This window comes from Plenodomus lingam (assembly GCF_022343315.1).
Source record: "Plenodomus lingam strain CAN1 chromosome Unknown contig_3, whole genome shotgun sequence".
Classification (NCBI taxonomy): Eukaryota; Fungi; Ascomycota; class Dothideomycetes; order Pleosporales; family Leptosphaeriaceae; genus Plenodomus; species Plenodomus lingam.
This window is the reverse complement of record NW_027093944.1, coordinates 526,918-550,743: the sequence shown is the minus strand read 5'-3', so window position 1 is coordinate 550,743 and position 23,826 is coordinate 526,918. Positions and strand designations below refer to the sequence as shown.

Here is a 23,826-nt window from a genome sequence, read left to right as displayed (position 1 = left end):
AGAAAAGGGCTGAGAGTAAAGAACCGAGGAACCAAAGAACCGAAGAATCATGACACACGCAGATGCACACAAGCACATAAGCACAACAGACAAGCATACACAGGTGTGCTGAATGCGCTTGTGGGGCGCCTGACGGAGTGCTGGGCGGGGGGCGGGGAGGGGACTAGGGGCGCTAGATACGCCTCGTGCGTCGTGTGCATGTGGTTACATGTGCGCGTGTGAGGGAAAGTTCTGTGTGTGTGGTTGTGTGTGAGGGTGGTGTGTGACTTTTACTTGGTAGTGTGGAGTGGTGCCATGCCAAGAAGAGAGGTTTCATTAGAAGCGGGTAAAGCGTCGCCTAGAGGGGAGGGGGGAGGGGCAAGGCCTAGGGCCCTTTTTTGGCCTTCCTTCCGTCACAAAACCACCAAATGAGACCGCGTCAAGGACATGTTACTGCTGCTGGTTGGGCTCTGGACCAAGGGGTGGCGGCGTGCGGGTGGCGGGAAGGGGAAGGATGCGGGATGGGCGACAATTTCCGCTTCTGGGGGATTTTAGGGTGGGTATGAATTCGTTTCTCGTGCGGTCAGGCTTTCAGCGCTTGGTGTTGTTGTGGTTGTGGTGGTGATGGTGGTTGCTTCAAGGGAATGCGCGGGGGTGTAAATTTACTATCGCATGATGATTGTTTTTTATGTGATTCGTCATGTCCCCTTTTACTTCATTCATGTTGGCGCTGATGCGTGAAATTGCATGAAGTCTGCCGCTGCTGCCGCTGCCGCTGCCGTGGACTCGTTCAGGTTGAGGTTGGGATCCGCAGTGTATTCCGGAAAGTTGTCATGCTCGTTCATGATCGGCTCGTCGAGATGCAAACCATTGTGGCCGCCGTGGGTGAGACAGCCCATGCAGGCGCAACCGTCGCTGCATTGACATGTACCCGTTGCGTCGGAACAGCTGGGTAGCGTCATCTGGTTCCAGAAGTATGATGATGGGGATAGTGTCGAAGTGTCGTCCTCTCGGCTACCATCACTGGGGCTTTCAGCGATCGGTGTAGTCCTTCCCTCTTCCACCTTTTGCGGCGTCTGGCCTTCCATGGGGCTCGCCAGCGTATAACTGCCTGGCTCCAAATAACGAGATCCCTGCATCGCTGTCACAAGGACAGGCGGTCTTTGCCAAGGTCCCGAGTAGGGTATCGCTGCATGGGGTAGAATCGACATCTCCACATTTGGTGGGTAGTTCATCCGCGTAGGTGTAGGGGCCGCCATCGTCTGTGATATAGCTGGATAATTCACTGGTTGATTGGCTTCAGCGCCAAACCCTGGGTGGTGGGGGTACGTCGGCATGTCGTACAGAGGAGGAGACATGGTTCCAAAGCCACCAGTGTATTGGAACTGGGCCATCAGTCGTACGTATTCCATCATGGTCGCGTTATCGGGGTGGGCAGCGCATCCAAAACAGCTACATGAATCTCCACAGTGGCAATTGTGTTTGGGAGCTTGTTGCCCGCCAGGAGCGCTGGCGTGCGAGGGAACTGCGTTCATTGGTATTGATACGGGCGGAGGTGGAGGTGGAGGTTGTTGGTGGTATGCTGCGGCTGCGTGATTGTAAATTGGAACACCGAGAGTGTATGGAAGGCCTGCCGCTGACGACACATGTTGCTGGAATTGGCGAAAGTGCGGGTTTGGTACTGGAGGTTGGGTCTGAAACTGGAATTGCTGTCCGTAATGTGGATATGCGGAGGGTTGCCGTACCGTGTTGGCTGGAACGCTTGAACCAGCGCAACATGTCTTTACCGGCGCGGATTCAGCCTGAGACTGCTTTTTGCTGCTGTTGTTGTTGCTGCTACTACTACAACAATTCGCTTTCGGTATTGATGGCAGTTGTGATTTTTGTTTGCAACAGCTTGAAGCACCTTCATTTTGCAGGGGTAGTATGTGAGGCGTCGAGCTTGCACTGGATGGTGGCGATGCTTCATTACTTGCGCTTTCCTCGGTTGGAGTGCGTATAGTCGAAGAAGTGTCTGTTTCCGTGTCCTGGCCTATTCGCAATGCCTTTTCCAGTGAAGCCGTGTTAACCGCAGATCTTCTCCTGGGCTTCTGGATACGGCTGTTACCGACAACGGTTGCAGTAGGCTGTGCACGCTCCGCTGGGCAGGCGCATTCCGAAGCCTTGGGGATCGTGTAATTGATAACAACACGTTCACAGCTGCATGAACCGCTTGGGTGGGGGCAGCTGCTTAATGGACGACCAGGTTTCCGAACTTCCACCAGGACTCGGTCTCTGTGGTCGCATTTTGAAGACCGATGGCCTCGAATGCAGGGACCACTAGAACATGTTAGTTATCATGACGAAGACCTGGAGACCACCCCGCCCCCCGCCTCCCCTCCTCCTCAAGATAAATGACCCAAGTAAGATTCAAGAACATCTCAGAATGGACCCCTCCAAGCGCTATGGAATATCGCTCTGAATTCGTGCGCTGATCTGGCCCGAACCTGTCATGCATCCAGGCAAAGTGATAGATTGAAGAGAAGTCGAGTGGAGAAAAGAAAAGGCCAGTTTAGGGGCAAAGAGGCGACAGTGTGAGGATGTTGGAGAGAGAAACTGAAGGGAAGGTAGGTGTTCACTTACCAGGCGACTTTCTTGCGCTCTCCATCGACCTCGGCCCACATACTGCAGGGCTAGAATGAAAGCAGGAAAACTTGCTCAAGGCGCAAGGGAGGAACTTGTCAGAACGGCCGGGTGTCGGTGAGAGTGAGTAAGGTAGTTGATGGCAGTGAAGGTAGTGATAACCTCACGGCACAAGGCGCACGTGGAATTGTGTTGCGAGGGGTCCCAGTGGCGCGTTTGACAGGATCCGACCTTCGCGACGGGCTAGACAGGCGATCCTGGTCGAAGGGCAAAGTGATGAACTGGGCTCGATCGAGGTCAGCTGTAGGCGTGGACCCAAGCGGTTGAAGATTGAAAGAGCTGGTGCAATCGCGAGCCTGGGCCGTGCGATGCAAGAAAGGGTCCAGTCGGTTGCCGCGTGGCTGGATAGGACGAGAATTGGGGAGTTGCCGACGGCCGCCCGCAGAGTTGGCTAAAGCGCTGGTGGGTTGCTGGTTGCAAAAGCAGTTTCGGACTGGGGGGAATCGAAAGTCGAGCCAGGCTTGGAATTGGTCTCCCACTGGCTCTTCAGGCTGCGCCGTAGTGACGGCAACAAGCAGTTGGCGTGGGAATAGGGCGGAGACGTGGCTGATGCCTTTGGCTGGACGGTCAGCCGACAAAGATGGATTGTCTTGTGTGTGAGAGCAAAGGACCCTTGGGACTTGAGGCCTTGGGCGTGGGATGAAGCGAGTGGCAGCCTAGGTATCCTTGGAATGCAGACTCCAACTAGCCCTCCTCTTCCGCCCTATCGCTTGAGAGTTCGGGAGTCAATGTCAAGGCGGTAATGCGCGGGATATTGCTGGTCGGCTGTCTCAAGGTAGTGTTGGTGAATTGGATGCGACGTCCGTCAAGAAGATGGATTAGGTTAAGCGTGGTTTAGCGTTGAGCAAGTTTCTTACTAAGACACCTGCCGCCGCCGTTGGATGGCTTCACCAGGCCGAGCGAGGGGTTGGCAGGGGAATGGTGCGCAGACAAAGGAGCGTCTAGAGTAGTATTAAAGTAGACCTTTGTCCAGTCGATGCATCGCCGTCCTGCCCACCAAGCCTTTCACCCTCCTCGACCTGGGATCCGTACGAGGGGCGGGCGAAATTGCCCTGCGTCGGACGGCTGCCATGATCGAAACAACAGTGAAAGTGACCCCGTGGCCGGCCAACGCTACGATGAAGCCAGCAGCCAGGATGCGGCCAGGTGGGGAATTGGATTCAACAACGCGAACGGCGCGGGGGGTGGTTGGGGGGAGAGAGGGGGCCGATCAGGTGAGTACCGCAATAACTAAGTTCAGTAGACAGTCTTTTGTCTATCGAACGGTGATATTGCACAGGAGAGAAGGTGGTCAAACACGAGGAAGGGGATTGTCATCTTACATACAGACTACCGCCGGTTTTTCAGATTCTTTGGAGCGCGTGATGGCTGGCTGAATCTACTGCTGCAAAAATAAAAGATACTTTCTGCTGAATGGATCGAGCCACACAGGCATAGGACCACCGGTACCGGTACCTACCAACTACCTAGCAGCTACCATATGTACCTATGTGTTATGAGATTTGTTGGCAAAGCAAGCCACATGTGTGTGGCGCTGGTTCTCAACGAATATGGATGCTAATACCGCATGCAATATGGGTGGTATCTATTGACTCTATCTTACCATATACCTACATAGTACCTATGTCAGTGGTTCACTGCCCGTGACTCGAGTGAGCAAGATATTGTCACGTGACGGGCTGACGGACCGAGCACTACGCATTCTCAGGCTCTAGCGCCGGAGGAAAAGTGGGATGTTCGTCTTCACGTATGATTAACCAAACAATAGCAAACCTTCCTCTTCACTCAGGGCTCCGTAGTAAGATTGCAACTCCTATTAGAGAGTTAGCGTAGTTAAATATAGTATTACAATTTTCTAGCTAAAATTGATTTTTTTGGGCATGCTCAGAACGTTTGTTGTTTGTCCATCCCTCGGTCCACTATCACTAATATCCCACTTCTCCGTGTGAGAGCCAGGAACCAAGGCGAGTCGTGCCTCAGTGTGGCAGTGTGGCAGTGTGGCAGTGTGGCGTGTGCCCTCTGTGGCTGGTGACACTAACTTGAACTGAACCACTTAGAGCCTGTCCAAAATAATTCAACTCCAGTCACCGCACTTCACCGTCAAGCTTCGTCTTCCTCATGGATTCAGATGCAGACGAGGAGGGTTTAACCCTCTTCCAGGAGCCAGCGGGTTTTTACGAGTCTGAGAAGCAGGCTACTTTTGCCACCCATCGACTGCTGACTGGAGAGGAGCTCAAGTTTCGCTTGGTGGGCCACAATCCGCTGTGGGTGAGCAGTCCTCCTTCCTCATATGGTACACATCGTACCCAGCCTACTCCACACCACGTGACTTTTCTGTTATTATTGCATTGAATAACTATAATTGCATATTTCCACGTCTTCGGGGGGGTGTCTCTGTGTCGAACAAGGACTAATCCTTTGGTGTTTTCAGCCGACTTCCCACGGGCGTACATGTAGCTGACTGACAATTGCAGGGCCATCTCGTCTGGAATGCAGGTCGAACGATATCGACATACTTGGAAGAGCATGCACAAGACTTGGTGCTGGATAAGACGGTACTTGAGCTTGGCGCTGGGGCAGGACTACCTAGTCTTGTCTGTGCTCTCAATGGTGCCCGCCAGACAGTCGTCACAGATTACCCTGATGCTGACCTCATCGAAAACCTACGCTACAATATTGCTCATTGTAACCTGTTACCCAATCCCCGCAAGATTGTGGCCGAAGTCTGTACTAGCTCTCTCAAGCCTTATACGATGTTTCTAACAAAGCCCATAGGGTTACCTTTGGGGCGCCTTGACTGAGACAGTCACTAGACATCTACCACAGGAGCAACATTTTGATGTACTCATCCTCGCGGATTTGCTGTTCAATCACTCGGAGCATACCAAATTGATCAGGACCGTCGAGCTGACGCTCAAGAAGTCACCTGATTCGAGAGCCTATGTCTTCTTTACCCCCTATCGACCGTGGCTTTATGACAAGGACATGGCTTTCTTCGATCTGGCACGTGAGGCTGGCTTCACAGTCACCAAGACGTTTGAAAAGGTCATGGATGAGGTGTTATTCAAGGAAGACCCAGGTGTAAGTCATGCTCGATGTCCTTTCTTACTAGCTGCTAACGCTCCACAGGATGAACTCCTTCGTCGTACTGTTTTTGCGTACGAACTCAGCTGGGGAGCCTGAGAGGCGAGAGGCCTCACTGTCCAGGGTTTCGCGGGATCTATCCCAATCCTGCATCACAATGTCGCATAGACGGTTGTAGACCCGCCCACAGGCCCAAGTGGTCAGTATGAGTCTCAATAACCTCTTGGTCACCAATGAGCGGCGGCAAGCGCATCGAACGAGCCGGCGCCCCGTGCATGCTATGCCGGAAGACACTGTGTTTGTGCCAGAGATCTGTATGGTACTGCAGCAGATCTTTAGTGTTTTTTTTAACATTCGAACAATGTCACGACGCTAGTTCGACACGCATAATACTATAAATTCTGCCATACTTGCTCACTGTACTCTGATGAGACAGCAGCATCTCCGCACGTCATCCTTGTGCAACTTTCGACTATCGAAACTATTTAAGAGTAACACTTCTCAATCACAACTATGGTTCTGTCATCACCAACTTTTCCGCGAACATATTTTCAAGTTCCTACGGTAGCAGTTCACATGTGTGACCAACGAAAGCAATATGACCAGTGTGTCAGTTACGTACCGCTATCTGTACTTGAGCACTATGCACCTCACATATGTCACTTGATCGAACCAGACATCCTGCTAAATCGATACCGCCTCTTTATACGCCTACCACTGCACGATCATGTCGAGGATATCGAATGGGCAGGTCTCTACCGCCTCCTTGCCCACTGGAACCACGCCGCTGCTAACATGATTGACACACCCCTTCCCCCCACAAACTCAGTCAGTGATGCCATCAAAATATACCGCTCTCTCCAACTTATGCTCAAGCCTGAAGCCGAGACACTACGTAGTCGCATCATGCACACCTTACACACCACACCTCTCACAGAACTAGATGTACAGACCATATGGTGGGCATTTCAGGCTAAGCCCGAGTGGCCTTCCTGGCTCGATGCGCTTTGCTACAATCTCGTCCGGTTTCAAGTGTTGAGCGGCCAGCCTTGCGGTACGGCAATTCAGCTCTTCATCGAGACGGAAATGCTCAACATGGACAATGCTCAATACTGTCAAGTGCTGGTGGCCTATGAACGGCATGGTCTGGCAACTCGTTCTCGTGTGCGGACGACGGTGTCCCGATGCGTCGAGCGTTCATTTTGTCGCTTCCAGGCTCGCTCATGAAGGAGCAGTGCAGCCTCGGTGCGTCTACTGTTCTGGGTCGCGGTGACTTTGTCTCGGGTAGAACATCAAGTGTCCGTTTTTTTTTTCTAGAAAATTGATGGGTTTCTCTCTTCATACGACGGTACTATCTTACATTATAAATCTCATCACCAACGACAGTCTCATGACATTCATTCTGCAACATTACCCTACCGCCCACATCCCCTACATTACAGTGAGACATGACCAACAACACACACCATATTATTATCTCAGCAGTCCCATAGTCCAACTTGCTCCCAGCCCATCTCTCCTATCGCACACCCCAACACTCCATCCCACCACCCTCGAAAGCCCCTACATCATCAGCCCACAAGCCACCACACCCTATGCCAACCGAGCCTCTCACTACACCCGCACCATGCAGTATTCACCCATACCGCAGGTGAGTCATAGGAGCACAAGCAACACCCACAAAGGTTAAACTCCGCCTCTGCTTAGCGCTTCTAGGGTACGAGGTAAGGCAATTTGTGATGTACAAACGCACGGAGGAGGTTCGTAATGTATAAATGCTACAAGAGGTGGGGGTTCTTATTGCTTTGTTTGTGATTTTGACTCAGACTCAAATCCAGACGTGAACTCCTCGGGCCCATGTATCTCCCCTTCTGTAAACCATACATATGATTTCAATTCTTGGCCCGTGGACTTCGCATGCCCTGCTCATGCACTTCCTCTTCTTCCTCCAGATTTCTTCAAACCCAAGTCTTAACTCCTAACTCCCCCAACCCTCCCTCTCTCCCTTCTCCATCCCACCAGCGCGCCCAGAACTCAGCGCACAAAAAAAAACTCCCTTCGTGCCATACACGCTCGGAGATTCCATTTAAACAAAGAAAAGATCCACTGGAGATTGGACATTTCAGTCAGGACGATGGGTGCAAATATGTACTCATTCATTCATTTTCATTCATTCAAATATTCGTCTGTGAGAGGAAAGCGCAAGGGGAAATGGTACAGGTTAAAGAGTAAAGGGAAAGAGCGCCATCACCAAGCTGCCCAGAGGTCCTGTGGTGGGTAAAAAACAAACAGGGGGGAATGTATGTAAATAGACAAGAAGGAGTCCCAGAAATCCGTAAGGGGTAGGGGTAAGGGGGTTTATCAGCTAGCATCCAACAACTACAAGTCCGTCCGGACAACAGATCCGGACATCCCCCCAATCCATTCAAACCCCAAGAAAGAAGATAGAACGCTCGTCACCAAGGAAAACAGGCTTCTTGTGAAGAATAAGAAAAAGCCACAGTCTTTACACAACAACGTTCATGGGAAAAGAGAAGAAGAAAAGAAAAAGGCAAATATGCTTATGTCATCACCAATATTGCTCTACTCAACCAATGCTTCCTCTCGCCTCTTGCCCCTGCTTTTGACCCCTACCCCATCCCCTTGTGACACCTAAACCTCCCCCCACCCCATCACTGCATTCCATTCCAATTCCATTCCACCCCCTATTCGCCCCATGCAATACAAAATCCAACAGTACTTCATCAAAATACAACCAATGTCAAAAAGCCTCAACCCTCGTTTGAAGTGGAAGATGCTTCCTTTTTGGAGAGGAGGGGGTATAAACGTCGCTAGGTGCTTGATGAAAAGAATATGTGCTACTCGTCAAATGTGTAATGCTATTACCGCCACCACCACCGCTCAAAGTGTGTTTCCGCCAATAGGAGCTGGGCAAAATGCCAAGCTATTGGTTATTAAATAGTATAGTGTGCTTTCATGTCGTAGACGCGTTGTTCATTGTTGTTCTAGGGCCTCTATCGCGTTTTCTGCTGGGCGATTAGTGAGAACTGGCAGTATTTGAAAAATTGGGAATACATACAAGGCTCGCTATAGCAGCTGCAGAAGCGAGATCAGGCTTACCTGACACGCTACGCTGCGCTGCTCGCGGGAGGCCACTACCTGTCGAAGGATTCAGTGGGGCTCCGTTGGCTGCCCGCTTAGTTCCCGATGTTCCGCCCTGTATACCTTGCACTGTCGAGTGGCGTCTCGGAGGCGCGTCCGGCTTGTTAGGCGATGCGCTGTTCGAGATGTTGCGGTGCCCGGTGACGGCCGTGCCGTTCTTGAAGCTCGTGGCTGGCGGCTCGGGAAGTGGACGAGCACGTGTTTGTGGCGTCTGTGAAGGTGCGAACCGCTTTGCGGGAGAGGACACGCCTGACGGGCCATTCGGACGTTGGGTTTGACGCGTGTTCCTTCTCACTCCAGTGATGAACTCGTGCTGCATTGCCTCGTCTGGCTTCATGCGGCGATCTGGGTCCCATCGCAGGCATCTTGCGATGAAGTCGAGGAACGCCTCGTCGTCACACTTAAGCGCTTGTTGCAAAGTCTTGGAGCTCGGTCGACGTCGGCGGCCTTTCGTAGAGACCGTGACTCTTGGCTTGCCAAGTGAATCAAAGAAGAGCTTCTTCCTGCTGCTCTTTTCAATCAAATGCTTCTCGGGAGGCCCGAAGATCTCCATGATGCACGCTAGCTGTTCTTGCTCGTTCTCTCCTGGGAATATGGGATATCCTGTGAGAAGCTCTGCGAGGATGCAGCCCAAGCTCCACATGTCGATTGGAAGGCCGTAGCTCATACCAAGAATGACCTCTGGAGAGCGGTAGAATCGCGACTGGATATATGTGTACACCTTTTCTGACTCGAAACAACTTGATCCGAAGTCAATGACCTTGATCTCCGAGTGGAGTGGGTGGGCGAGCAGGATGTTTTCTGGCTTCAAATCGCAGTGAATGACCTTTTTGGTCTTGAGGAGAATCAGTGAAGCCAACATCTGCTTGCAGAAACGCCGAATGAGACGGAGTGAGAAGCCCTTGAACTCGTGCGCCTTGATGAACTCGTACAGGTTCATTCCCAGCAATTCCGTAGAGATGCACAAATGGCCGCGGAAATAGAAGCTCTGCGTGAAATTGATCATACTGTGCTTATTATCAGGGTCCTAATGATCGTTAGCATTATTTCAGATTACAGGTTTGTTGTTAAAAAACTTGCCCATTCGCGCAGTTTCTGGAGGATGTTGACCTCGACCAGAGCTTGTTGATGAAATCGCTTCTTGTTTCGGATAATCTTAATGGCTTCCAGTCCGCCAGTCTTGTGATCTACGCAGCGCACAACCTGACCGAAGCTACCCTTACCCAAGACATCCACGACTTCATAACGATAGGCAAGGTGATCACCCAGCACGATGTTGTAATCGCCTCTTTCATCATCATATCCGAAGTTGGCTGTTGATGCACCCAGATCGCCGACGTGTTTCTTTGCATTCTTCGTCCCGCAGAAGTAGATATCCTTGTAATCGATAATCTCGCCTCTTTCAAAAATGTTCAGGTTGACCATTTGCAACGCTTGCGATGGGCTGACACGCTCCTGGGGCTTGGCGCGCTTGCGTAGCTCATCCACATCTCGCGCAGCATTCTCAAAGTCTTTTCTCTTAGACGCAAGTTTCCGCATTTCCTCGTCAGCTGCCAGGTCCTCTCGGTCCAGATTACTTTCAAGGTTGCGAGCCTTTAACATGTTCGAAGAGCTCTTCGAACCAAGCATGCGCTGCATTGAATTCGAGATTGATGAACTGGTCTTGGGCGCTGGTGGATCAAGAAGTCCAGATAGTGTACGTGTAGCCGTGTTTGATGCAGGCTTGCGGCTAGGTTTCTCAAGCTCGGTGTCACTAGCAACTGTCGCTGTAGATGCTTTCCGACGTCCAAAATCAAGCGACGGGCGTGACCGGCTTGTACCTGTACTCGTGCTTGTGTTCGTGTTCAGCGTGGGACTTGTACCAATGGCACCGCTCCATGTTGCAGAAGCGGGTAGCCGCGGTGGTGGCATATCACCAATTCTTGGAGCCTGCAAAGAAGAATCAGGAGCCTTTTGGGACGGCTTTCGGGATGATTGCGGCTGTGCAGAATGCGATGCAGCTTTAGAAGATGCTCGTCGCCAGCCGCTTAGACTAAGCTTGCGCCGCAGCGAGGAACCCGATGTTGGTGTTTCAGGCTCAGGTTCAGTCGAGGTGTGTGCAGAGTCTGAGGTGTCTTTCTTCTGTAGAGGTCTTGGCCCTGCAACCATACTTTGAAGCTCGAAATCTCTGTTGGGCCTATATTCACCGCTTGGTCGGGCCTGCAGACGGCTGAACTCACCACTACCCTTGGGCAGTGAATTGGAAGAAAACGGCGTGGTTGCTTGGCGCGTAGGATTCAAGGTAGGAATGGGCATGGTACCTATTTTGGGTACTGGTTCAACGGGTGTCTCGGGTGCGCGGAGGTTGATCGCAGAGCTGCTACTGCGAAGTTGCTTGTTGTACTCGGTCTGATCCTGCTGATTGCGATTAGAAAAGAAGCTCGCCTTGGATGCTGTCATAGGTGTGCTGGGTGTCTTGGCTGCACGCTTTGGAGGAGGTGTAACATTGCGATTGTTGACCTCGGCAGATGGAGGTGGAAATGACGAGATCCTATTGTTCGTGGGCGTTCCCAGTGGTAGCAAATTCAATGGCGGCAATCGAATTGGTTGCAAGTTCTTCTTGGTCGACTGTTGCGCAGCAGGTTGTCTGTCAGGCTCCGAGCCAGATCCGACTGTTAGCCCCCTACGGTGCCGAACGGACCCAGTCGAGCTCTTCAGTCCGGGACTTCCGCTCTGAGCATCATCACGGCGAAGGCCAGATACGGGGGCGTTGGCTGCAGTCGACGATCCCTGTGAGGGTTGAGCGGACATGTTGGGCTGTGCAGTATGCGCCCCAAAAGCAAAGCTGCTGCGCTCAGGATCCTTTGGCGATTCATAGGCTTTTGGAATGGCTGGAACAGGAGGCACCTCTTCACCATCCTCTCCTCCTGCTGAACTATGTACGTTTCTTGACTTGGGTGTCGGTAGTCGCGAGCTTGCAAGAGTGGGAATCGGTCGCAGAGGCATGGAAGGGTTGTTCATTTTGAGTGAATTGAGGCTAGAGTTTGATGATAGGGAGACGCCAGATGCATACGATTTGCGATTTTGTTCGGGTGTAGCACGAGCAGAGGACGGCGTCATGCTCTTTGTGTAGGTGACGGCAGGCGACTGGTTGAAGATCTGGTCCTCAAAGGTATGATCACCCTGGGGAGTGGGAGGGCCAACGGGACCACCGGACGGATTGGGATTCATAGACAGTCGTCTCAGCCGCCGAGCATCGGTTGGACTGATGGTTCTTGCTCCTAGGCCGGAGATGTGGGGTGCGGTTGACTGCCGCTTGCTCGAAGTCGACGATGGGGTTAGGGTTCGCTGTGCAGGCGATCTTCCTGCCGAACGGTTATGATTCATAGGCATACCGTTTGGATCTGGTGTCATGGATGCCACAGCCAGGTGCCCAGACTGCAGTCTCGAGGGTGGCTGGAATGACTTTGCTTTTGCTGTCCGCGCTGCATTTGGCAGTCTGGGTACGGCGGTTGTAGAGGTAATGCCTGAAGAGAGCGTCTCGCGGCGGCTCCCTTTATTCAGCGAGGGCGAACAGGCGTTTTGCGATGACACGTTGTCAGCAGCTAGCCTGGATGTGTCGTGTCGGCTCTCGAAGCTGCTTGTTGGCATGATTCCAGGGCCAACGCTCTTTCGTGGTGCACGTGCAGCGGCATGCGGCGGGGCCTGGGCAGGGAATTGGCTCTGTCGCCGTGTGCGGATGGCCATGTTGGAGGGCGGTGGTGGCATTGACGAGCCGTCGGTGGCAAAGGTATTGCTGTTGCCCGAGACGGTGGCGCCCATGGACTTGCGGCTGTTTGACTGGCTGAAGCGGCGCGCGAAAGAGCTGCTGCGTGCTGGACGTGTTTCTGTTGGGGCGCTGGGGAAGGGCGCCATGTTGGGGGTGCTGTTGCTTGCAGGCAGGAGGCTGTTGTGATTTCTGGTGGTGGTGCTAGTGGTGTTCGTCGTGGTATTGGTAGTGTTGTTGTTACTGTTCTCGGTGTTGCTCTTGAAGGTGCCCGGCGCTGGAAAGTCACTCAGGTCGGGCTCATAGGCGAGGCTGTTGGCGAAGTCGTCAAAGTTGACCGAGGGGAGAAAGTCAAGCGAACTGGTGGTGCTCTCGGGGTAGTCTGGAGAGGCGAGCTCGGGTTGCTTGGAAAAGCTGAAGGGTGGGTTTGCAGGCACTGGGCGCGTCGTGGCCTCATTTGTGGCCGTGGGTAGGAAGGAGCGACCCTCGATCGAAGCCGCGCTGGTTCCACTCACGATTCTACTGTGAACACACAAAGATGCGTTAGCCATTGTACGGAAATGATGGTAGCCATGGTGTTATCATCATCGGAACAGGCAAAAGTAGGAATCAGAACAAGAACAAGAACAAGAAGAGGAATCGGAATAGGAATAGGATAGGAATAAGAATAGGAACAAGAACCAGAACCAGGACAGACCAGCCACCATCATCACACAGCAATAATGATGGCATATAGGTCCAACAACAACGGAGTGCACTCCTACCTACCTCTGCTTGGAAAAGTCTTGGGGCCTCTCGCGTGGGCCCAGTGGCACCTTGTTCCGCCCACCACGTAGTGCTGGCGGTGGCGGCCGTGAAGCGTTTATGGCGTTTGAGGCGCTCGTCTTGCGCAGGCGGCTGCCATTCTCCGTCGTCTTTTGGAACTTGCGCACGCGGTCCTCTGGCGGAGTTTCACTATCAGCATCTCCCTCGCACATCACCAATCCGCCTTGTTGCCGTGTCAACCTACCGGACGAGCCACTGGAATCCTCCGCCGAAAGGGTGGAGCCCGACCTCACTGGGGGGGCGGTGGACGCTGTCGACTCGTCCATGGCTCGAGGAGCTGTTCGGGGCTGGGTGGTGGTGGCCATGGGTCAGCACCGCAATCTGCCACTGCGATGCAACAACCGCAACCGCAACCGCACCGATGCAGGAGAACAGGCAGGCCGTACCAGCTCTGCCGCCAGCCGAGCGCTGGTAGGTTTCTGTACTCCGAGTGGTGTTTTGGGGGTGGTGCGCGCGGAGACTGACTCCAAGCGGCGAGCTTGGGCGCCGGTCAGAACTATGCTAACATGTCGACCGGGTCCGAGGCGGCGGTGAAGGGGGGATCTGCGGGAGCCGCGATACGTCGAAGCGGAATATACGTAGGGGCAGCGTGCACGGGTGTGGAGAGGGAAGGAGGCGGCACTCCGGCAGACGAGGAGGTGAGGCGCTCAGGTGTAGATGAGGCAGACGATGACAATGGGAGGGCGGTCGATGATGGGTCGTTTGGAGTTACAGTTGAGGCACGTTCGCAAGCTCGCCAAAAGACCAGCTAGAAAGGGTCAAGCCTTCAAGGTTGTCGAGCGCCCTCCAGTGCTTCCCTCCCCCCGCCCCTGCAGGCTGTCTCGGTCCGCCGCCAGAACAGCGAATGGCATGCCATGACATGATTCCATCAAAACAACGTTCCTTGTCTCGCTCTCGTCGCTCTCTCCTCTCCCCGGAAACCGATGGCCGCGTCCAACGGGCCAGCCAGTCGAGGAATGAGCCGGCCATCCATGATCAAACACAAAAGCACAGAGAAGAAGGCCGGCCCTCTCTCCCCACGCCTCTGCTTGCCGAGCTCGTGGCCCCAGACGACGGATGCACACCAGGCAGTGCGACCAGAACTACTGCCCCTCGACCTTGGTACACAGCGCAACGCAACGCAACGCTATCTCACACCCTTGTACGGCTCTCAGCATGTGCACGACTGCACGCCAAAAAAAAAAAGAAGCAAAAAAAAAAACAAAGGGACGCTACAGGGCCGCTGACTATGGCTTTTGGGCTTGATTCATTAACAACAACAAGGACAAGCATGCCAGCCACCCCATGCGACCGTCCAACGATGAACATGTGTGTCGTTGAGGACAAGGTCAAAAGGCAGAGTATAAGAAACGGCTCTTATTGACTACTTCGGATGCATGCTGGAATCTGCATGTTGTGATGGTACCTACCTATCGTGCGACTCTCATAACCTTGCTTGCCACAGTATCCTACACGCACGGAATGAAGTGAATTATGCATCGAAACCGTAGATGATTCTCACCGAAGTACCGCCAAGGCCAAAGCCCCCTGCGGACTGAACGAGTTCTGCGACAGCATGCATCTCTAATTGCCCATGGGCCTATCCCCACCATGCCTACTACAACGGCACAGTATATGGTTTCCCAGCCCATGCTGCATGTGTTGTGCCAGTGTGCCTGATGATCAGGGTCAGGCTACATGACGCCCAGGACGCACAGACGACTGGTGGGGAACTGGCCCAAATAGGCAAGGTTCCACAAGCAAGCCACAGACCGGGCCAGCCATGCCATGAGCTACGGCTTGCCTGCGTACGATACATACCGTAGTTGGGAGTGCGTCATGCTCACATGCATCTGGCTTTCCCTCTGCGATGCGCCATTTCCTGCATACCCCAGACCCGTCGAGAGAGCTTGGGTTCATTGACCGTACTCTCCGTCTTTGTCCTATCCGAGAAACTGACTGACAGGACGGAACCTGGGCCCGTCCCAAAGCGGTTGGTCTGTTTTTAGGCAGCTCTTCCTCGGTCACTGGGTCGCACCTGCTGTCTCTCCTTCGACACATGCCCGAAACCATCTACCCCCAAACATCTCAGCGGCGGATTGCACACTCTTCACTCGAACATTGCAACCCCTGGAGACTTCATCTACTCCCTCGAGTGGGAAGAGTGGTAGAGTGGTAGAGTGGACGAGTGGCACTACAAGGAACAGAGTCCATAAAGTGTAGACACGCAGAAAGCCAGACGGCTTCTCGAAACCACAATGGGCTCCAGCAAGGCAGAACCACTGGCCAACCGCGACGCACCTATCCCTGTCGTTCAGATACACCCTGCAGATGACAGCACACCAAGGACGTCTCATTCTAGAACACCAAGCGCGGATCATGGGCGCTCACATCGTCTCTCAGCCACCAAACTGAAAGATAAGCTAGAGTCCTTGGGCGAGAGTATAAATCGCGAATCATCAAGTAGAATGGGTGACAAGATGATGAACTTGTAAGCCTCCTGCGTCTTGGCTTGACTTTCCAAAGGGGAGTAAAAAGAATGATACATGCATCAACTAACGCTCATAGCAGGCTGCTTTCGCAAGTCCTTCCATCCGAAGATGTCCACGACGACTCAAATTCTGAAAATGGCGTCAATAACCCCTCAATACGCATCAAGGATCGACGGTCTCGTGCCTATGTCGAACGCCCCAGCTTCTCCATCCCGACCATGTCATCCAACTTTCGCCGCTTCAACTCCCGTATAGGCGTAGCTTTCATTCTACAAAACCGCCTCATCCGCCTCTTCACTTGGGTCCAGCCGACCCAGACCCTCTCTTTCCTCTTTGTATGGACTTTTGTTTGCATCGATCCACATCTGCTATCCGTCCTACCGCTTGCATGCGGAATGTTCTTCATCATGGTCCCAGCCTATCTAGCCCGACATCCAGAGCCAGAAGGTACCAGAAGCGTGGATGAAGTCTACATGGGCAACCTAGGAGGTCCACCACTGGCAGATGCACGGACGATCAAGCCCGCGCCAGAGTTCTCCAAAGACTTCTTCAGAAACATGCGAGACTTGCAAAACTGCATGGAAGACTTCTCGCGCTCGCACGACGCCGTCCTATCCTTCATTACCCCACTGACCAACTTCTCAAACGAGTCGTTGAGCTCCATGTTGTACATCCTCCTCCTTCTCCTCTCCAATGTGCTCTTCATTGCAGCGTACCTGCTTCCCTGGCGCTTCATCTTCCTGCTCCTCGGTTACACAGTCACCGCGCTTGGCCACCCCTCTATACAAGACATACTCACAACTCCCGAGACGGAGAAATTCATTACCGATGCTGAGCAGGAAGGCCGTTCATTCCTCCTGACCATCTCGAAATCCGACATTGAACTCGAGAGCAGTCGAGAAACACGAGAAGTCGAAATCTTTGAGCTACAGCACCGCGCTCTCCATGATGAATTCGGGGAATTTGAAAGCTTCATTTTTGGACCCAGTCCCTACGCCCCTTTGTCTCCTGCACGCATCTCAGGCGATAGGCCGCGAGGGACGCCGTTCTTCGAAGACGTACTACCACCTCGTGGCTGGCGTTGGAGCGACAAAAAGTGGACGCTCGACCTGCTTTCCCGTGAATGGGTAGAAGATCGATGCGTGACGGGGGTTGAAGTAGAAATGGAGGGTGAGCGCTGGGTCACCGATTTGCACTACGAGATTCTCGAAAGCGAAAGCGAGAAGGAGAGTAAAAGGCAGGCGTTGAAGCAGCGAGTCGGCTCAAAGGCAAGCAGGGATGTTGGGGAGGAGGAAAAGGCGGTTTTGAGACGGGCGTGGGAGAGCCATGCCCCGTCGAGGAAGGGCGAGTGGCGGAGACGAAGGTGGATTCGAAGTGTGGAGAGGATGCCGTTTAAGAGCTCGTGACCGTTTTGGCCATGTTTGTACCATGGTCTTCGCAAAAACGTATCAAGAGTGCATCATGATTCTCGTTGATTGATTCCAACTATGGGCAGGCCTGAGTTTTGTAATGACCCCCTGTCCCCGTATCTAAATGAAAACCCAGACCAACTGTCGAATCGAGTTTGGTGCCCCATGATCTGTGGCGCAAGATGTAAGAGTCTCCAGTGGATCCACTTGTTTGCAAGTCGTAGAGTAGATAGAGCAGAGTAGGTACCCCCACATTCGTACCTTGACTGTCTATGTATGTTTGATGGGCTAGCATCTACATACCTAGGGTAGTAGATAGGCACCTACTGTCGATCCGACTTCGGCAAAGCACCGTTATGCAGGGGTATATGCGCCAACGCCAACTATAGCACAACTTAGCGCCTCGTTGGCCGAAGGCGAACCCTACTCCTCCGATTTCTCCCCACAAGTTGGAACGTTTAGCAATCACTTTAGTTATTGGCTTACCCACGGAATCGATGATTCGGACTCGCCCGTTATATTACGTCTAGACTCAAGCGATTGTCCAGCAACTAGGAGCCATCAGACCATGGATGGCCCACGCACTCAATGCGCCCCCTCCCCTCCCTCGCCGGCGCAAAAGATTTTTTCTTTGGCAAAGCGTCGACGCTTGAGGCTTGAGGCTGGAGTACCGTGGTGCACGTGTGGTACCTATGCGTGGATTTCCAGCAAGATGGCGACTTTTCTTCTTCTCTTGCGGCCGCGGATGGTGGGGCTTTGCCTATTGTTCCTGTACCCTACTTACAGTCGCGTGTTGTCCTTCTCGATCCATCTCTCACTTGCCTGGCTAATTAGGAAACCTATCTAAGACCACTACTAATCCTCCGCGTGTCCGCCCACCGACCAAATACCTGGAGTTTAGTGCCCACTCCGAGACGACCCATCAGGCTAGGTTTCCTTTTGCCCACACACGCCTCTTTCACCTGGACACTCTCCTGGAACCCTTTGTGCATCTTTTGTCGAAGTCTACCTCGCTTCCTTCCTACTACGACCTACACAGAAGCAGATCCTACCAAGTGATTGGCACCTCCTTCTCCCTATCGGCCGCCTTAATCAACGGTAACCTACTAAGCCTTCAACGACAAATTATCACGCGAGATCAGGCTTGGGCCACAATTTGACTAACATCAACGCACCTGCATAAAAGCAGCAGCGGCTGCATCAAACGCTCCGCTTTGGCCCGTCTGCCCTGTATATATTCCTCTGCACGACCAAATCCTCGTCCCCCACGCTCTTCTCCTACAATGCTTCCAGATTTACCTCGGCTGAGCGACTACGACGTCTCGCCTCGGAACGGCTTCCTCCCTGACGAAGTACCACTGGACATTCTGCCGGACAGGTACTACCAACCCTGGGAGACGGTAGTACGGAACTTTCAGAGCTTGATCTTGGCTAAGCGGTTACGACGTGTCGTCGATGCTTTGCCCGTGCTGGAGACCGACCTTCTTCTCACAGAAGCCGAATGGCGCCGAGCCTACTCCATCCTAGCATTCATTGCCCATGGCTACATTTGGGGAGGCGACAGACCGTCTGATGTAAGTTATCAAGAACCCGTCTTGGAAAAGATGAGGGCCTAATGTCATATACAGATTGTGCCGCCATCCATATCCATACCATTGCTGGAAGTCTGTCGTCACCTGGAACTTCCCACGGTAGCCACATATGCAGGAGTGTGCCTGTGGAACTGGCGGCCGATATTCGATGGAGAGCCAATGGATACGCTCGACAACCTAGCCACGCACATGACCTTTACCGGATCGCTGGACGAATCGTGGTTCTACCTGGTGTCAGTGGCGATTGAAGCCCGGGCTGGCCCCGTCATCCCCTTGATGCTTGATGCGATCGCTGCGGCCAGGCGCAACGACAGCAGTACGGTCATCAATTGCCTACGATCTTTTGCGGAGCGACTGGACGAGCTTGGCACGCTTCTTGAGCGCATGTACGAAAGCTGTGACCCACATGTCTTCTATCACCGCATCCGCCCCTTCCTCGCCGGCAGTAAGAACATGGCAGACGCTGGCCTGCCAAACGGAGTCCTGTTTGACGACGGCACAGGCGAGGCACCCTATGTTGAACTCAGCGGAGGCAGCAACGCCCAGAGCTCCATCATCCAGTTCTTCGACGTCGTCCTAGGCGTCGAACACCGCCCAACCGGCGAGAAACGGACAGAGACCCCCGTAGTCCCTGGCCCAGGAGCATGCCCATCCCCATCCCCACCCCACGGTTTCATCCAAGACATGAGAAAGTACATGCCAGGCCCACACCGCAGATTTCTCGAACACATGGAGCGCATCGCCAACCTGCGCGAATACGTCAGCTCCCGACGACGAGACCGCGCCCTCACAACCGCCTACGACGCCTGCCTCGCCATGCTGCGCAGCCTCCGCGACAAGCACATCCAGCTCGTCTCGCGCTACATCATCATCAAATCGCGCGAAAGGACAGGCTCGCACTCCCACTCGCGCCCCATTGCCCTCTCCCTCTCCCCACCCAAGCAAGCCAGCCCGGCCCGGGTCAACATTGCAAACACCGTCGCCCGCACGGGCAGCAAGAAACTGCGCGGCACCGGCGGCACCGCCCTCATCCCCTTTCTCAAGCAGGCGCGCGACGAGACGGGCGAGCCGGCGATTGATGCCTGGGCGCGCCGGTTGCTGAACAATGGGCCGGCGGAGTTTGGGGGCGCCGAGGAGGGCAGTGTGAGGCTGGGCAAGGTGGCGGAGGGGTTGGATGGAGAGGTTGAGGTTGTGGGGTTGGCGGGGGTGTGGAGTGTGGATGATAGTGAGGGGGGGATATGTCATTGGTGATGGGGTGTGTGAGGATTGGGGGTTGAAGTAAAAGGGTAGGATGGCGTGGAGGAGAGGAGATGCACGAAGCCCAGGCTGGCTTGACGTCAATCCAGCATAACCAGGACGCAGAACATGAGCATGAACATCAACGGCTTAGTCTAGAGATGGTCAACGATCTGCGATGATGTAGTATGATGCTGCCATGCCATGTAGGTATAGTAGAGTAGAGTAGTACAGTACAATACAAAGACAGCACACCAGCCACACTCGACTCGGGAGGGTGGCGTGTGGAAGTTGTTTGGCGCCGTGCACAGCACAATTCTCGGGATTCTACAGTCTACAATTGACTAGCACTCTGTACTGTACTGTACTGTACTGTACTGTACTATATTATACCGTCCAGACCAGACCAGAGCGCACAGGACCAGTACTCTAGCTGGGCGCACGCAAACCTGCTTTGATTTCGCAACCCGCAGCAAAGCTTGCGTGGCTCATGACGCCACACCAGCGGCTGAGCCGAGCGATCCGGGCGCTGGCGAAGAAAATGAAAGGAAGGAAAACAAGCGAGCAGGTAAGCAGGGCAGGGAAGCAGGGAAGCAGGCAGGAAGAGTAGAGTAGAAAGCTGCCAGTGCCCAGTGCCCGATTGCGCAGTCTCGTGTTGTGGGTACTACCAAGGTGAGGAACTGTACTCTAGCCTACGGTTCTCTACTCTTACATGGGGACATGCTGTAGTACTACTTAATGCTACTCCACTACTCACTACTCTACGCCCTGGATTCTCGACTCTTCAAACGGGTTGCCAGCAAGAAACGAGGCAAGGGCAAGGTGTGAGCTGTGGCGCGTACTGTGACGGGCTTATGCGGCGGCTGGAGGGGGCGGCTTGCCCTGGGGCTTGGCTGTCACGACACGAAGACTGTTCGTCGGGGTGCGGGAATGGCTACGTCATGGGTCGAGTTTGGTCAAGTGGTGGTCACCAGGTTGGAGGCTTCCATAAATACTAGGCCGCCCCTCGCTGCTTTTTCCTTGCTTTGTTGGACAGAAGGAAACTTCTTTTTACTCGGTGCTGCAACTGCTACTGCTACTTCACTGCTACTGCTACTGCTACTCCACTGCTGGCTACTACTGCTACTACTACTGCTACTACTACTACTACTACTACTACTGCTACTACTACTACTACTACTACTACTGCTGCTTCTCCACCTTACGAGCACTTTGCCCTTCTAGTACTCCCTCCCCCCCGCCTCATCCAACACCCTTCACATCTAGCTTTCTTCTCCTCTGCGAAGAAACACCCCCACCCCCACCAACAACAGCCATGCCTTTCACCGCCAGCGATATCTGCAAGATCCTCCTTGCCATCATCCTCCCTCCTCTAGGTGTCTTCCTCGAGCGCGGCTGCAATGCTGATTTCCTCATCAACATCCTCTTGACCGTTCTTGGTTACATTCCGGTTAGTCCCGCCCCCTCCTTCATCGTACCACCACATGATCGCCTAACGCTTGCGACCAGGGTATCATCCACGCGCTGTACATTATTTTCAAGTTTTAGCCTCACCCGCCCGCATCATCATCAACAACATCAACAGCAGCAGCAACAACAGCAACAACAACAACAACAACAACAACAACAACCGGCGGCCATGTTACGGTAAAGGCAAACGACAACTCTACACCACATCACGATACCCATCTCTTATTTCCCAGCCAGCCAGCCACGACATCAAGACTTCACCGCTTCTTCCGTCTGCGATTCATTTTGTTTGAAAAGGCGTACGAGGTTCAGCGAATGGCGTGTTCGGGCTTTTGTCCTGGCTTGGACTGCTTGACCACTGGACGGACGTAGCATACTGTACTTAATGAGAACGATAATGAAACTTTTGAAACCACGCTCCATGTACAGGCTGTGAAGATGGAGAAATACTGGTCACGTTCTTTGATTCTTTCATGACTGCATCTTCATCGCGGTGTCTGCAATGTCAAGGTGGTGAGACCTGGGCATGCCATCGCCAAAGAACCATGGGACGTGCGTGATCCTCTCACCCCTTCAACGCGTTCCCCCACCCAAAAGAAATCACGATCCGTGACACCTCCAACCCGCCCAACTTGTCCCCAAGGCCCCCATGTCTCTCCCCCAGCGCCAGGAATCCCATCTCCGTCTCTTATTCCGCAAGTCGCGCTACAAGTAGGGTGCGCGCCTGCCACAAAGCAAAGCATGGACTACAGCGCCCAGCTGTCCGCCGCAGAAATCCAATGCCTCGGCAATCCAGACTCGACTTTTGACAACGCCACGCGCGACCTCGAATCCACCGGCTCTCCGAACGAATGGGCGTTCCAGCGGTGTTTGCGGATCAAGAATACGCTGGATGCGTGGGAGCACAGGGTCCGGGCGGACCCGTCTTGGGGCCTGTTGGCGCTGCTGCTGCATGGTGAATACCAGTTTTGGCGCGAGTATGCGCCCCTGGGGGATGTAAGATGGAATCCCTTTTTGTCGCATTGGGTCAACTATATCCAGTGTCTGGACACCGAGAGCGCGAACAAGGCATTGAGTGTGGCAGGGAGCTACGACGCCGCGACGAGGGAGCCGAGTGCAGAGGTCATCGTAGCTGTCAGGGGGGAATGGATAAAGAAGATGCTGTCGTCGGGCTTGGAATCAGATATCCACGCCATGACACCGCGCACTCTACACCATCTGGCCAGCCTGAGCGTCAAGAAACCATTCGCCATCCAACCCTATCTACAAATCCTCCTCGACGACGGAATCTACTCCACCTCCGACCTCCCCGTATCCTCAACCCCAGACTCCACCCCTCCGACCTCCCCGCCCGGCCTCACAAACGGACACCCCGGGCAAGACACCCCGGGCGCCAACGCCGACTGGAAAGACGGAATCCGAGAGCGTCTAGCCAGGCAGCCCTGCACCGCCGTCCACGAACTCTCCCGCCTCCCCTTGCAACTGCCTCACCTCGACTTCCTGACCAAACTCCTCGCCGAACATACCCTAGAATCGCACTCAATCGACCCCGAACCCGTTGTCCTGTCGTATATCCAACATTCGCTCCGCACAATTGAACGTATGGGGTCGGCGCCGCCGCTGGCTGGACAGGATCTTCATCCTCGTCAAGACAGTAGTACTACCTCCACCACCACTACGACTACTACGACTCCCCCTGCCAACGACCCCACCAACGCCAACACCAACCCCCCGCACAACAACGACGAAGACGAAGAACCCATCTGGGAATACGGCAAGGAGGCGCAAGCACGCCATGTCCGACTCTTACTCTTGTTCATCAAGAGTCTGATTAGAAAGCGGCTCCTGGGTATGGACACGCTGTATTTTGAGATTCAGGAGATTTGCTATCGTTATGTTTGGATTGGGGAGGTTAGGGAATTTAGGCGGTGGGTTGGGGAGGGGGATGATGTAGGGTTGTGAAAAGGTGGCTCGCGGTAAAGAGGGTACTATGTACAAGGAGGGGATTTGTACGAGATGGCCAGCGTCGACTGGGATGTATGATTGTTTGCTGTGGGATGCTTTTGCTACATACATGTGTTCATCCCTAGATGTGGGGACTTGAATCCAAGTGATACTACAAGGGAAGGCTACCAATGTAAATGTAAGATAAAATCCTCGATGTATAGAAG

At 53.6% G+C, this 23,826-nt stretch overlaps 10 protein-coding genes across 10 annotated transcripts; 8 read left to right on the top strand and 2 right to left on the bottom strand.

The window, feature by feature from the left end:
* Positions 1–698: 698 nt before the first annotated feature.
* IAQ61_007551 (uncharacterized protein) lies at positions 699–2,642 on the bottom strand (the record flags this gene model as incomplete). The annotated part of the gene is made up of 2 exons (XM_066097630.1): positions 699–2,205; positions 2,602–2,642. 2 exons carry the CDS (start codon positions 2,640–2,642, stop codon positions 699–701), a joined length of 1,548 nt encoding a protein of 515 aa, XP_065952127.1.
* A 2,039-nt stretch (positions 2,643–4,681) lies between these two features.
* On the top strand, positions 4,682–5,844 carry IAQ61_007550 (uncharacterized protein; the record flags this gene model as incomplete). Its single annotated transcript, XM_003842264.2, has 4 exons — positions 4,682–4,929; positions 5,136–5,384; positions 5,437–5,742; positions 5,791–5,844. The coding sequence occupies exons 1-4, from the start codon at positions 4,780–4,782 to the stop codon at positions 5,842–5,844; spliced, it is 759 nt and encodes a 252-aa protein (XP_003842312.1). The 5' UTR covers positions 4,682–4,779.
* Positions 5,845–6,258: 414 nt separating this feature from the next.
* IAQ61_007549 (uncharacterized protein) lies at positions 6,259–6,972 on the top strand (the record flags this gene model as incomplete). The annotated part of the gene is made up of 1 exon (XM_003842265.1): positions 6,259–6,972. One exon carries the CDS (start codon positions 6,259–6,261, stop codon positions 6,970–6,972), a length of 714 nt encoding a protein of 237 aa, XP_003842313.1.
* Positions 6,973–7,340: 368 nt separating this feature from the next.
* On the top strand, positions 7,341–8,401 carry IAQ61_007548 (uncharacterized protein; the record flags this gene model as incomplete). The annotated part of the gene is made up of 2 exons (XM_066097629.1): positions 7,341–7,377; positions 8,058–8,401. 2 exons carry the CDS (start codon positions 7,341–7,343, stop codon positions 8,399–8,401), a joined length of 381 nt encoding a protein of 126 aa, XP_065952126.1.
* Positions 8,402–8,759: 358 nt separating this feature from the next.
* On the bottom strand, positions 8,760–13,782 carry IAQ61_007547 (uncharacterized protein; the record flags this gene model as incomplete). Its single annotated transcript, XM_066097628.1, has 5 exons — positions 8,760–8,771; positions 8,825–9,934; positions 9,988–13,174; positions 13,421–13,592; positions 13,662–13,782. The coding sequence occupies 5 exons, from the start codon at positions 13,780–13,782 to the stop codon at positions 8,760–8,762; spliced, it is 4,602 nt and encodes a 1,533-aa protein (XP_065952125.1).
* Positions 13,783–13,983: 201 nt separating this feature from the next.
* Positions 13,984–14,229, top strand: IAQ61_007546 (uncharacterized protein; the record flags this gene model as incomplete). The annotated part of the gene is made up of 1 exon (XM_003842267.2): positions 13,984–14,229. The coding sequence occupies one exon, from the start codon at positions 13,984–13,986 to the stop codon at positions 14,227–14,229; it is 246 nt and encodes an 81-aa protein (XP_003842315.2).
* A 1,126-nt stretch (positions 14,230–15,355) lies between these two features.
* On the top strand, positions 15,356–17,799 carry IAQ61_007545 (uncharacterized protein). Its single transcript, XM_066097627.1, has 2 exons — positions 15,356–15,947; positions 16,025–17,799. The coding sequence occupies exons 1-2, from the start codon at positions 15,715–15,717 to the stop codon at positions 17,352–17,354; spliced, it is 1,563 nt and encodes a 520-aa protein (XP_065952124.1). The 5' UTR covers positions 15,356–15,714; the 3' UTR covers positions 17,355–17,799.
* IAQ61_007544 (uncharacterized protein) lies at positions 17,800–20,800 on the top strand (the record flags this gene model as incomplete). The annotated part of the gene is made up of 3 exons (XM_066097626.1): positions 17,800–18,931; positions 18,986–20,174; positions 20,586–20,800. The coding sequence occupies exons 1-3, from the start codon at positions 18,641–18,643 to the stop codon at positions 20,798–20,800; spliced, it is 1,695 nt and encodes a 564-aa protein (XP_065952123.1). The 5' UTR covers positions 17,800–18,640.
* A 698-nt stretch (positions 20,801–21,498) lies between these two features.
* IAQ61_007543 (uncharacterized protein) lies at positions 21,499–21,948 on the top strand (the record flags this gene model as incomplete). Its single annotated transcript, XM_066097625.1, has 2 exons — positions 21,499–21,624; positions 21,695–21,948. Exons 1-2 carry the CDS (start codon positions 21,501–21,503, stop codon positions 21,946–21,948), a joined length of 378 nt encoding a protein of 125 aa, XP_065952122.1. The 5' UTR covers positions 21,499–21,500.
* Positions 21,949–22,396: 448 nt separating this feature from the next.
* On the top strand, positions 22,397–23,617 carry IAQ61_007542 (uncharacterized protein; the record flags this gene model as incomplete). The annotated part of the gene is made up of 1 exon (XM_003842271.1): positions 22,397–23,617. The coding sequence occupies one exon, from the start codon at positions 22,397–22,399 to the stop codon at positions 23,615–23,617; it is 1,221 nt and encodes a 406-aa protein (XP_003842319.1).
* Positions 23,618–23,826: the final 209 nt, after the last annotated feature.